Below are 14,220 nucleotides of genomic sequence, written 5' to 3'. Positions count from 1 at the left end.
GTGGGTGGGGGCCCCAGAGACAGCGCAGGAGGCAGCGCAGAGGAGAGCTGACAGGACAAAGGATGGGGGTGGGAGCCCCAGGGACAGCACTGAAGGCAGCGCAGGGAAGAGCTGACAGGAGAAAGGATGGGGTGGGGGCCCCAGAGACAGCACAGGAGGCAGCACAGAGGAGAGCTGACAGAAGAAAGGATGGGGTGGGGGCCCCAGAGACAGCGCAGGAGGCAGCACAGAAGAGAGCTGACAGGAGAAGGGATGGGGGTGGGGGCCCCAGAGACAGCGCAGAGGACAGCTGACAGGAGAAAGGATGGGGTGGGGGCCCCAGAGACAGCGCAGGAGGCAGCACAGAGGAGAGCTGACAGAAGAAAGGATGGGGTGGGGGCCCCAGAGACAGCGCAGGAGACAGCGCAGAGGAGAGCTGACAGGAGAAAGGATGGGGGTGGGGGCCCAAGAGACAGCGCTGGAGGCAGCACAGAGGAGAGCTGACAGGAGAAAGGATGGGGGTGGGGGCCCCAGACACAGCGCAGGAGGCAGTGCAGAGGAGAGCTGACAGGAGGAAGGATGGGGGTGGGCCCCCAGAGACAGCGCAGGAGGCAGCGCAGAGGAGAGCTGACAGGAGAAAGGATGGGGGTGGTGGCCCCAGAGACAGCGCAGGAGGCAGCGCAGAGGAGAGCTGACAGGAGAAAGGCTGGAGTAGGGGCCCCAGAGACAGCGCAGAGGAGAGCTGACAGGAGAAAGGATGGCGGCGGGGGGCCCAGAGACAGCACAGGAGGCAGCGCAGAGGAAAGCTGACAGGAGAAAGGATGAGGGTGGGGGCCCCAGAGAGAGAGCAGAGTAGAGCTGACAGGAGAAAAGATGGCGGTGGGGGCCCCGGACACAGCACAGGAGGCAGCGCAGAGGAGAGCTGACAGGAGAAAGGATGGGGGGCCCAGAGACAGCACAGGAGGCAGCGCAGAGGAGAGCTGACAGAAGAAAGGATGGGGGTGGGGGTGGGGGTGGGGGCCCCCGAGACAGCACAGGAGGCAGCACAGAGGAGAGCTGACAGGAGAAAGGATGGGGTAGGGGCCCCAGAGACAGCGCAGAGGAGAGCTTACAGGAGAAAGGATGGGGTGGGGGCCCCAGAGACAGCACAGGAGGCAGAAAAGAGGAGAGCTGACAGGAGAAAGGATGGGGGTAGGGGACCCAGAGACAGCATTCTCCACAAGGCTCTGCTCCTCTGAGGCAACACATAGCTGACTTCAGCCAGAAAGTTTGCAGCTCCAGAAATAGGATCTGCTGGGATGCATTTGAAGGTGAGAGTTAGAGCTATTGATGTTGTAAAGGACAATGCATTTTACCTATGCATTTTACCTATGTGTTTTCTGTTTACAGTGGAGGGAATGTGTGTGGTGTCAAGTGGACATATATGGTTCGGATTGAAATTGTAAGGTGTGGAATTGTGTTGTGTTGATTGGATCTGTGTAGTGAAATAATGTTGCATGGTGTGCAGTGTAATTAAGTGGTATTAAGTGGAGTTGGATTGTGTGTCTTGGAGTGGTAATATCTGGAATGGTATTTTGTGTTGTGGAGTGGTATGTAGTACAGTTTACTTATGTGGTGTGCTGTTAAATATTGTAGCATGATGTGGAATTTTGTGGTGTAGATTGGATGTATGTGGTGTGTTGTGTATTTGTGGTATTAGTCTGAATTATGTAGTTTGTTGTGAATTATGTGGTGTGGAATGGAAATTTGTAGATTTGAATTGTGTGATGTGGAAGTAGCGGTGTTGAGTGAAATTATGTTGAGTGGTATTATGAGGCATGGTGTGAAGTGTAGCTATGTGGAGTGTTGCTACGTGGCATAGACTGGATTTATGTAGAGTATATGTATGCAGTATGGAGTAGAGCATAATTATGTGGAGGTTAATTATGTGGAGCTGTGTGGTGTATGTGGAGTGTTATTATGCTGTGTGATGAATGGGGTGGGGATGAATTGTGGAATTGTGTGACGTGTGTTATTATTAGGGCTCCCGGTTTTCCGTTTATACAAATTTTTACATATAAATATAGACGGAAAACTACTTGTCTTCCGTCTGTATTTATATTTAGAAACTGTTGCCGCGCAGTCCTGCTTCAGAGTTGCCTTGCCTCCCCCCTGTTCATGATGCTTGAAATTCCTTTCAATTCCTCCCAATTAGGGTCTTTTAGTGAAAGCCCAGGGGCTGGCCCGCCTCTCCGCAACAGGAGCCGGTGTGAGAAGGCAGCAGTGCAGGTAACAGTGGCAGGTGTCAGCGAGGAACAGGGGCCACTACTCCGCCCTCCCAGGGCCTCTCGCAAGCCCTCAGGCCTTGTGCACCTCGCACCCAGCCTCTGATAGCCAGCTGTGCCCTTCACTACCCCGGCTCTGCTTGTATGCAAATATAGCTGTTATTCCGTGGTGCAGCTTCCAGGCAATGCCACAGTGATAGCAGAAAGAATGCAGGTGAATTCTAAGAAAATCAACAGGCAAAGCCATGAGCAATTGAGAACTGAACCAGGCGACTGAAAGGGCCCCATCCTAACCCTCCCCCCCCCTCACTTCCTCCTTCCGTCCTGTGTGTCTGCTTGGTCTGAGACACCTTTCCCGGGCACACACACAGCCGCGCCCGAGTACTTCATAGGTCATTAAAAGACCATTTCCTTGCTAATGAGGCTTTGTTGTTTTTTCCACCCCTTCTTAGAGCCCCTGCAGCTCCACTCGACTATTGCTTGAAGAATCAGCCCCCACCCCCACAAATTTGGTTCTAATTGCGCCTCTTGGCTGAACCATAGCAGAAATTACTAGATTTGTTGGCATACATTTATTTAGAGAAAATCTTCAATATTCAATAGCTTGAACTTCACTGTATGGAATTTAAGTTATTACCAACCAGTTGAGTCCGTACTGAAACAATTATTAACCATTCACCTTCAGATCTCCATACATAGCACACAGCCAGGCATGTTCGTTTTCTGGGAGTATTACTTTGATCCGACCGTTAGATATGTATTTTGGAAGTGGGGTGTGCAGGGGGACTCGCTGCATACGTGATGCAGTGAGACTTCACATGTGATAGCTCTTCAGGAGAGTGATTGCAGACAGACGAGTACAGCGCCACACCGAGTGGCTTCTTGGCACATGGCCATGCGTGGACGTCTGCAGCTCCCACAATGTGTAATCTCAAAGACTGACCGAGGCATTATTCATCTGCGTGCTACAAATTTCACATAATTGACTGCAGATCAGGTTTAGGTTGAGGTTTCAGCAGGGCTGGCTGTTCCTTTCATCCTTCTGAGGGCAGTTTAACTCAGCACCATTGTCGAGTTGGATTAGTAAGTGTGCCTGATTGATTTTGGTCGTAACAAAGCCACTCAGCCATAAAAACGTCTCTCATAATTCCACTGAAATTATAAAATTGTCGCACATGTCAATCTGAAACCTTGGCAGCTATGAGGGAGTCCACTTTGCTTCCAGTTAAAACAATTGGGCTGACTTAAAGCCACGTTAGAGCTAACATTTACCGTGGGGTTCGCTCTGTAACAACCGGTATTTATGTCCCACAGCCTCTTTCCTGGGTCAATTTAAATAAATGTGGAGAAATACTAGTTGTAGCGTCGTCTTTTGCTTGTCGCAAAAATAAATGTGGATAAATACAGATAAAATGCCCAAAAAATAAATATGGATAAATACAGACGGAAATGGCAAAAAAATAAATACCATAAAACCGGGAGCCCTAGTTATTATGTATCGTGGTGTATAATTATGCAGAGTGGAATTATGCAACATGTTGCAGAGTTGTATTTTGTGAAGGTTAATTATGTGTTTTAGAGTTGAGTGTAAATATGTTGTGTGAAGTGTAATTATATAGGTTGAACTATGTGTAGTTGAGTTGTGTGGAGTGTAATTATGTGGTTAGGAGTGGTAGTAAGTTGTGCGGAATGTTATTCTGTGATGTGGAATTATGTGGTATGGAGTGAAGTTGAAATATGTGTATTTTTAGAATTATAATTATGTGGTATGGAATGTTATAGGGTTAAATTATTTATAGTTGAATTGTGTGGTGTGGAATTATAAGCAGGGGCGTAACACAGGCCCCAGGGGCTTAACACAGGTCCCTGCAGCCCCCGTGTTGTGGGATGCCCCTGCGCTCCAGCGGTCCCCTCAGCTGTGCCAGCAAGCACTACATATCAGTGACCGTCTGGGATAGGTAATTAATGAATATAGGTAGGTGATGTAACTTACGCTCGCTCTGAACTTTTCTTCATAAATTAAATGGTAAAATGTAAAAAAACGAAATGGTAATGGTGCACACTGCGCAGCTTGCATATGTCTCCACCGGTACACAGACAAAATATCGAGTTTTAAATTTCGATATACAATTATATCGAAGTTTAAATATCGATGGGACATAATATAGAAGGTAAGTAATATCGACAGTCTTAATATCGATATTAGTATGATATTAGTAATATCGAAGTTTTAAATATCGATGTCAATAATATCGAAATAAATAATTCCAATGTTACTAATATCAATTTTTAAATAAATTTTGTGTATATTATATTGTATTTATTATGTTTTATTATTTATTTTTAATGTAATTTAATTAAATATTGTCTTTTAGTACTGTAGCAGGTTGTGGGTTTATAGGGGAATAGGGTGGGAAGTAATTTAATTATGTTAAATTAATTATTAATTAGTAAGAACTATTAATTAATTAATTAAGAATTAAATTTTAATTAATTTTAATTAATTGATTAATTGATACATATGTTCTGTAGCGGGTTATGGGCTTATAGGGGAATAGGGTGGGAAGTCATTTAATAATAAATAATTAATTAATATATGTTTGTAAATATTTTTAATTAATAATTAATTGGTAATTAATTAATATTAATTAGTTAATTAATTATTATAATTTTGTACATATTATTAATTATTAATTAGTTGGTAAATAATTATTATTAATTAGTCAATTACATTAATTAGAGTAATTTTTTAATATATATATTTTTTTGTTATTCTTAATTAATTAATTGGGAAAAATAATATTAATTATTAAATTAAATTAATTACAGCTAATGTGCTAATATATTTACTTTATTGTTATTGTTAATTAATAATTAATTGGTAATTAAATAATATTAATTAATTTTGGGTAAAGGAGTATTTTTAGGGTTCAGGGTCAGTTTTGGGTTTTTGGGTAAAGGGGTATTTTTAGGGTTCAGGGTCAGTTTTGGGTTTTTGGGTAAAGGGGTATTTTTAGGGTTCAGGGTCAGTTTTCAGTTCTTGGGTAAAGGGGTATTTTTAGGGTTCAGGGTCAGTTTTCAGTTCTTGGGTAAAGGGGTATTTTTCGGGTTCAGGGTCAGTTTTCAGTTCTTGGGTAAAGGGGTATTTTTTGGGTTCAGGGTCAGTTTTCAGTTTTTGGGTAAAGAGGTATTTTTAGGGTTCAGGGTCAGTATTGGGTTTTTGGGTAAAGGGGTATTTTTAGGGTTCAGGGTTAGTTTTGGGTTTTTGGGGTACAGGGATATTTTTAGGGTTCAGGGTCAGTTTTGGGGTTTTGGGGTACAGGCGTACAGGGTAAAAATAAAATAAATTTAAATTAAATCAATTAAATGAAATTAAAAAAAATAAAATTACATTAAATTATTAAGGGCCCGATGTAGGTACCAAATACCGGTCGGAAACTGCCGATTTCGGCCATTTCCGACCGGTATTTGGCCTACTGAGATGTAGGGGACCTTCTTTTGTCCGATTCGGTATTTTACCGATTCGGTAAAATTACCGAATCGCAAAGATACCGAATCGGTAATTTTACCGATTTTTTAAATTTGGGATGTAGGTGGGACTACTTTCAGTCCCACAGGACCTTCAGATTCGGTATTTTAACACCCAATCCAATTGGGTGTTAAAATACCGAATCCAGGTGTGCATGCACATGTGTGCATGCACACCTATGCCATGTGACAGACAGACATGCCCTTAGGGCATGTCTGTGTGCCACATGGCTCACATGCCTTTTTTTGGGGTGCTGGAGGGTGTCAAAGTGACACCCCCTGCACCCTTGCACAAATCGGTAATTACCGAATCGGTAATTACCGATTCGGTAATGCCCATTGATTCCTATGGGCTTCAAGGCCCATAGGAAGCAATGGGGGATACCGAATCGGTATTTACAGAATCGGTAAATACCGAATCTTACAGATTCGGTATTTACCGAATCTGAAATACCTACATCTCCCCCCCTCTAATTTACCACTTCATAAATACCGATTCGGTATGATTCGATATTTATGAAGTGGTAAATGTAGATTTACCTACATCGGGCCCTAAGTGTTTAATTTATTTAAAATTATATGTATTAGTTTTAATTTTTTAATTATGTTTAAATATATTTATTTAATATTTGTAAAATTATATGTATTTTAAAATTATTTTTACATTATTATTAATACATTTAAAAAAACGATATTTTTAATTTCGATATTTTTGTACTACGATATTAATTTTTCGATATTTTTGTACTTACCTTTATGAAGATATGACTCCGATATTTTTGATTTCGATATTTTTGTGCCGATATTTTTGTATGTAGATATTTTGTCTGTCGATATTATGTCAGACATTCCCCTCCACCGCCGTGTCTGCGCGGTCTTACTCTTCACCCTTAGGGTGGGGCTGGTGACCAATTGTAATGCGTATTGCTGACGGGTGAAGCGAGGAGGCATCCCAGAGGCCAGAGTGGAGATAATTGAGAGGTAACCTGCCAGTCCCACAGGCCTCCCCCAGCCAGAGAATCCTGCCAGTCCCACAGACCATCCCAGGCAGAGAAACCTGCCAGCCTCACAGACCTCCCCGGGGACAGAAACCTGCCAGTCCCACTGACCTCCTCTGCCAGAGAATCCAGCCAGTCCCACAGATCTAAACAAGACTTGTCTAGTCTTTCTCGCAGTGCTAGGAGGAGTCTTCCCCCATTTTTGGGCAGCTTTGCAATAGACTTTGTTACAATACACGCTGTATTGACCAGACAGCGATACCTCTTTAGCACGCTACAGATCATAATAACACGGATAACCATTGATCAACTGAGCGGTGCAAGCCCCATTTACTTCCTGTGTTAAACCTGCCAGCCACACAGACCACCCCAGGCACAGAATCCTGCCAGTCCCACAGACCTCCCCCAGGCAGAGAAACCTGCCAGCCCCACAGACCTCCCCGGGCACTGAAGTTTGCCGGCCCTACAGACTTCCCCAAGCGCAGAAACCTGCCAGTTCCATTGACCTCCCCGGGCACGGAAACCTGCCAGCCCCACAGACCTCGCCAGGCAGAGAAACCTGCCAGTCCCACAGACCTCCCCAGGCAGAGAAACCTGCCAGCCCCACAGACCTCCCCAGGCACAGAAACCAGCCAGTCCCACAGTCCTCCCCGGGCGCTGAAACATGCCAGTCCCACAGGGCTACACAGGCACAGAATCTGCCATCCCCACAGAGTTCTCCAAGAAGAGAAACCTGCCAGCCCCACAGACCTCCCCAGGCAGAGAAACCTGCCAGTCCCACAGACCTTCGCAGGCAGAAAAACCTGCCAGACCCACAGACCTCCTCAGGCAGAGAAATCCGTCAGCCCCACAGACCTCCCTGGACACAGAAATTTGCCAGTCCCACAGACTTCCTGGGCACAAAAACCTGCCAGTCCCACATACCTCACTGCCGGGGCACATAAGAGCGTTTTTCTATTTTTGAGCTGTGGCCAAAATAGAATAAGCTTACTATGGGCTAAATATTGTTGTTATGTCAGTGCAAAATTAATTTGTTCTGTTTTTTACTGGAGTTAAAGTGGATGTCTTATGGTCCGAAGTTGTAGGTCTGTTGTTTTTCTAATGAGATAGCTCCACAACTGAAATAAGAGGCATTTCTGACATCTTCACAGTGGCATAAGATAAGCCCCCGCAGCCTCCTCCGTGCAGGGTGGGTCCTCAAGCTCCAGGGGGCCTCCTCTGTAAAAGTGGTAGGTGGTGGCCTGGGGAGGAGGCCCCCTCCATGTACATTGCAGGGGGGCCCCCCTTAATTTTCGTTACGCCACTGATGCATGCATCACCGGTGGACACTGTAGGTAGGCTGCCATCATTACAGCTGGACTCCACCTGAAGTGCTCTTTTCTGCTTTCTAATATAATTGTCACAAATCTGTTTCAATACAGATTGTGCTTGTTTGTAGAAAAAATATGTAAATTCTTCAATACTTTCTATTTTTTTGTAATAAAGATATTTAAACTTTAAAAAGGACATGCATGTCTTACCTAATAGGTCATTTTGGGGCACCCAGTCAAGTAGCTTGGCATTAGGTGCCAATTTAAGCTCGGTAGGCCATTTAGATGGTAGGTACCTCCAAATCACTTTTTGGGGCATAACAGCAAGTCCTGCATTCATCTCTTCCAGTACTTTTAAATGCCTGAATGATGATATCATTGATCCCAGAGCAACTATAATAAAACCAGCATCTCCTGAAGTTGCAATGAATTCTTCCAGTTCCTAGATAAAACAGGAAATAAAACAAAATGTTGTGCTATTGTGGTATTATTGACACATAAAAGGTTCTCTTAGTATAAACAGGTTTACATCATCCTATGTTACTCTATACAATGTCATTATAATAATATAGTTTATTACATTATTAATAAAAACCTTTACAGTCCAACCTACATAAAACAATAAAACATATTCGGATCATCGAGTTTTGTCTCCTTCCGAAGATAATTTTAGTTTTTTCAAGGTTCACCTCAAGTTTATTTTGCTTTGTATATTCGAACAGAGCATTTATCAACCTCTGTAAACCCACTTGAGCGTGGCTCAGCAGGACCAGATCATCTGAGTAAAGTAAGTTAAATAAGGATTTATTGCAGAGGATTGAGGGTGTGTCAGATATCTTTACCCAGCTCTCCTCAGAGAAAACCAATTGAAAAGCAGGGGTACCATAAAGCACCCTTGTTTTAGGCCCTCTATGGTGACAATTTTCCTTGACAGGATGCTCCATCACTGTTTTGATCTCAAGAGCCCAATTGGCAACCCCTAGGATTATAACTTCTTCCAGAGCTGAGTTCTTAAGCTTCAATCAAAAGCTGCCTTAAAATCAATAAAAAACGTTTGCAAAAGTGAGCGAGTCTGGGCCGCATGATCATGTTACATTGAAATAGCCATTATGTTCAAAAGACAGCTCTGGTATTAGTGGAATCCTGTTTGATTCAGTGGAATGATCCAACATTCTTTTGCCCCAGTATTCGAAGTCCTTGTAAGGCTAGTAAGTTTGCAAAATATTTGGTTTCAATGTCAATCGGGGTGATCAGACGAAAGTGTTTCGGTTTTGAGCCCTCACCTTTGTGTATTGAATGAATTATTGAGCCCCTCCGGGAATCAGGAAGTTCTTCTACCTGCAGGATATATTTATAAAGCACAGCAAGCCTATTGGCCCATAGCATTAAAAAGTGCCTGTGGTAGCCAGGTTCGGCCTAGTGCACAAGTGCTGTGTTGTTTGGAGATTGCTACCTCTATTTCTTCACTAGAAAACCCAGTATGGAGCGTAATTTGTAAGATGTAAGATGGCATCCAACTGCCCCTGATATCATTATCTGTGCTATCATCCTAGTTACTTCTGCTGGGTTTAGCATGATTCTTGTTTTTAAGAAGGTTACCGAGGGCGGCATGGGAATCTTTGCAATATTTGCTTTCAGATGTCCATGTTATTTATGTTCATCATCAAGTGGGTGGTAAAATGATATCTTATAAAAAGTGAAAAGAGAAAAAATGAGTAATAGGTACTCTATTGTATTGTTGATCAAAATGTGTGTATTCATTTTATGGCACCTCTGAGAAAGAGATCCCGTGTTGCAGCAGTATTATCAGAGAGCCTGAGTCTCAAACTGTGTATTATAGTACATCTTTTAATACTACAAACACACTACGAAGTGTAAGTCAAAAACTACGTGCAGAGTTTTACGACCCCATATCCTATCTTTTTATGTGCAGAGATCCCTGTACACCTAACCGTGCGGAGACTCTGCAGTCGAGGCGGAGACCTCCACACATAAAAAGATAGGATAGGTGGGGTAGTTAAACTCTGCACATAGTTTTTGAATTGCACTTAAAGTGCAATCGTACACAAAGGGGCGATTCCAATCTCGATCGGAAGGGCACAAAACGCGATCCGGCTGGAAAAAGTACAAGCCGTACGCGTGTTTTCCGCCAGACTCGTACAGCTGTACGAGTGAGCAAGCACGATGCGAGGAACGTGATATTCACCGACCGTGCCGTTTCCGGTCTGACCTGCTCCATAATTAAGTAAACCTTGCTGTGCAATGGATGCGATTTAGGACCGAGCAAGTCTGATGCACAAGTCACACAGCCAGTGTGAGCTGAAGTTTCCGGCTCGCAAAATGTCCGGGAAGTTGCCTTTGGGGGTCCATGTCGGACCCCCTGTCTCCCGCAGCCTTACGACTCAGACACAGGGGGAGACCCTAGGGTCTCCTCAACACAGGCATGTACGGTGCAGATAGCACCAACACTTACCCACTGTACCGGGCGCCCTTGTGTGAGACGTACCAATTCAGTCAATGGGAGCCCATGTACCCGTCGTACGACCGGCTCCCATTGACTTCTATGGGAGTCCGACCGAACCAAGTCCGGCAGCATGCGGCCGCATCGTACTCGCTCGGTCGGACTGCAGGAATTCGACTCGGTCGGGAAATACTCCGGATCCGGCTCGGTCAGGGAGCTTTCTGACCCAGATCAGAATCGGACCCAAAGTGTAAGTTTATCTTTGTGAATCAACCCTAGTCTTTCATCCCAACGTGCTTGTGCTAAATTGTGAGCAAATGACATTGCTGCTTGTTTAACACTAGCTCTTATTATTGATTTTTAGTGCAAATTGTGCTGAATCCTGTGCACTGACAACTGTCCCTTGGTGCTATTTACTCATAAATGTGCATTTTCTTCTACAGGTATTTGCATAGCCCATTGTAAATTTTCCTTGTGCTGTGATACATTTGGGTGCATAATTGGCACCCATGTTTAGTGGAATGAGGGTACTGTACTAAGAGAGAGGTACGCGGTTCATGAAAGCATATGAAAGAAGCATTGATATTCAGTTGCCTATCAGATTGCACAAAATGGATAAATAAACTCCATGACAAATGTATCTCAGTCTCTATAATAAATCTTTACAAAGGAGGGCTGGATGTAATTTTTCATCTCAAACTTTTTAAATATTTCTTCGATCTAAGGTGCTCACTTTTTACTGCCTAGTATTGTTCAACAATCTCTTAGAACTCATTTTAGTTCATAGTTGTAATCCCATAAGTTTTCTTCTTTTGATCCACATAAGAGGAGGGAGCCAAAGGATTTCCAAAAATGAACGTCTTTTTTAATATTTTAACCAAAAAAGTGTTGACAGAGTGCACACCAGTTACTTCCTTTTTTCAACTTTTATCCTTTTTGGGTTTGTTCGCATGCTAGCCCAGTATCGTGGTCTGCCCTAAGCCACATGTATTGTGAACAACAAATTGAAATTTGGGTGACATCTCACCCCAGCTCCGGACGCACTGCGATAATATATACCAATGATACTGCAAATAAATCCAAGTTTGCTCAAAGTTTATTCAGTTTACCAAAAGTTTTATTCACGATTTCCAAAGTTCATCCATCGTCACATAAGAGACATCTTACGCTACTCACTATAACCTTAAACGTTGCACAAATGCCAACAGGCCTTGATCAGTAGCTGGTAGTGTGTGTAAGCAATCCTCATTAGTTCATCCTGGTAAGCCAATTCATTTCGGTCCTAAAAATGGCCCTTCGTCAGGGGTATACTACAATTTAAGAAACAATGTTTAAATGACAAACCTTTTAAACCATTTGCCCCTGTTCATTCATATTTAAAATGTTGCAAGTCTTTGCCACATAACTCATCCTGCCATTAACATTTTCCCGCTAATAGTGGTAAAAAACGCTACCACTAAGTTGAGGCCCAAATGCACCACCCTCATTCTCCCTCATATCTCTCACTTGTATTGTGCCTTTAAATCCCAAATATTAGTTAGCATAAGTATACATACGAGCCTTCTCCATTATAATTAATACAAGAGCCACGTCAAATCCACCCAAATAGTGACCTTCAAAGTAATCTTCAAATCACTTCACGAGTGGTTCGCATACTAAGTTCTATCTGCAATCTGTATTTAAAGCACCTGAAGTTGTATCCCCGCCCTCCAGTGACGCCTCTCTTTCAAGGGTCACTCTCTACTCTTAACTCTGCGTATCCCATCACTTTCAGTTTGAACTGTTACCATGCTCCTACCCACCTTATAACCGTAAATTATATTTCATACGGATGTCAACACCCATTTCTTCCCGTGATAATCCAAGATATTTAACCAACCATTCTGCGGACAACTAATACAATCCCTACATGTGTCCCGGCTAAAAACGCAATGCTCAAACTCCCATAATGCACTAAGTGTGACAACATTAGGTGCCTAAATTTTCAGCATCCCAAATCAAATCAATCACACTAATCATATGTATACGACCTTTTCTGGGCTTCAACCTAAACTTCCACGCCCATCCTGTTGATAATTATAACATCAATACTTGTGGTAACTCAAGTGACATGCTCTATGTTAAAAGTTAAACTTTACAGTGTTGTATAATCAATGAAAGCATGCAAACATACTAGTTAGAATAACATACACGCCACAGTGCAAACATCAAAATCTATTACAGGCAATTCCAAAAAGAGTAGTTCTAGAAATTGACTGCTGAGGCAAGGTTCGCCAGGACGCCCCTTCGCTGGGGCAGCTGTGCGCCAAATAAATGTTATTAACATAACATAACATAATATTTTCAAAAAGTCTCTCGTGTGACATCGTCGCGGAATTCCATTCACGTCTTTAATCGGTGGATGCTTAACTTGTCGAGGAGGCAGACAATAAATCAATCAAAAAAGGTTGACAGAGTGCACACCAGTTTCTTCCTTTTAACAACTTTGTTATCCTTTTTGGGTTTGTTCACGTGCTAGCCCAGTATCGTGTTCTGCCCTAAGCCACGTGTATTGTGAACAACAAATTGAAAATGGGGCGACTTCTCACCCCATCTCCGGACGCACTGCAATAATATATACCAATGATACATTAAGTTAATCCAGGATTGTTCAAAGTTTATTCAGTTCATCAAAAGTTTTATTCACGATTTCCAAAGTTCATCCATCGTCACAAAAGAGACATCTTACATTGGTCACTATTACCTTAAACGTTGCGAAAATGCCAACGGAGAAGGCTTGTATGTATATTTATGATAACCAATATTTGGAATTTAAAGGTGCACTACAAGTGAGAGATATGAGGGAGAATGAGGGAGGTGCATTCGGGCATCAACTTAGTGGTGGCGTTTTTGCCATGCTTTGAGCAAACCTGGATTAACATGCTGTATCATTGATATATATTATGGCAGTGCGTCCGGAGATGGGGTGATATGTCGCCCCATTTTCAATTTGTTTATCAATGTTTTGTCAATATTATGCACTCCAGCCGAGACAATGTGTTTCATCCTGTAAAGGTTCTACTTTATATTTCTAAACAGCCTTTTGGTTGTGTTTGGTTGTGTTCGTCTGGATCATTGCGGTTCCCTTATTTCTGATAATGCATCAAAATATAATTTGGTTGCAGTAGATTCTTGGTCTAGGTTCCTTTGGGTCTGACCACGACGCTCGGCTGATGCACAAACTATTGTTAAGGATTTGCAAGTCTTTTTGGTTACTTATGCCTGTGGCGCTTTACATTCAGATCAGAGCCTGGCTTTCGCCTCTAAGGCGTACCTTGATTCCATGGCATTGATTGGTGTGCAGGTGCATTTCTCGTCTCCATTCAGGCCAGAGGGCAATTCTGTTGTAGAATGGATGAACCATGACTTAAAGCAGTCTTTAACAGCAAGGGTATTGGGTAGAGGCTATGGCTCCTTAACTCATCTTTATGGGGTACAGTGAGAGCTTATTAACTTCCGGCAAAGATCTCTGGGTGGGCGGACCCCTTACAAAATGGTCTTTGGCATAAAGATGTATATTCCATAACTTGATGGTGTAGACGCTGTGGTGGCTGCCTCGACCTTTGACATAGATAAATACTGTCCTGACTTGCAGCATCTACAGAAAAGTCATGATACTCTGGCTAAAAGTCATTTATTTG

General features: G+C 43.0%; 1 protein-coding gene across 1 annotated transcript in view; it reads right to left on the bottom strand.

The window, feature by feature from the left end:
- Positions 1-14,220, bottom strand: part of LOC147726407 (UDP-glycosyltransferase 3A1-like) — a 539,556-nt gene that overhangs the window by 171,199 nt on the left and 354,137 nt on the right. The window contains exon 5 of the mRNA XM_086960529.1: positions 8,290-8,521. Within this exon, the coding sequence (XP_086816655.1) occupies positions 8,290-8,521 (232 nt within the window). The remainder of the gene's footprint in view (positions 1-8,289; positions 8,522-14,220) is intronic.

This window comes from Lissotriton vulgaris, chromosome 3_1 (genome assembly GCF_964263255.1).
Source record: "Lissotriton vulgaris chromosome 3_1, aLisVul1.2, whole genome shotgun sequence".
Classification (NCBI taxonomy): domain Eukaryota; kingdom Metazoa; phylum Chordata; class Amphibia; order Caudata; family Salamandridae; genus Lissotriton; species Lissotriton vulgaris.
The sequence above is the reverse complement of the archived record's forward strand: the minus strand, read 5'-3'. Positions and strand labels throughout refer to the sequence as shown.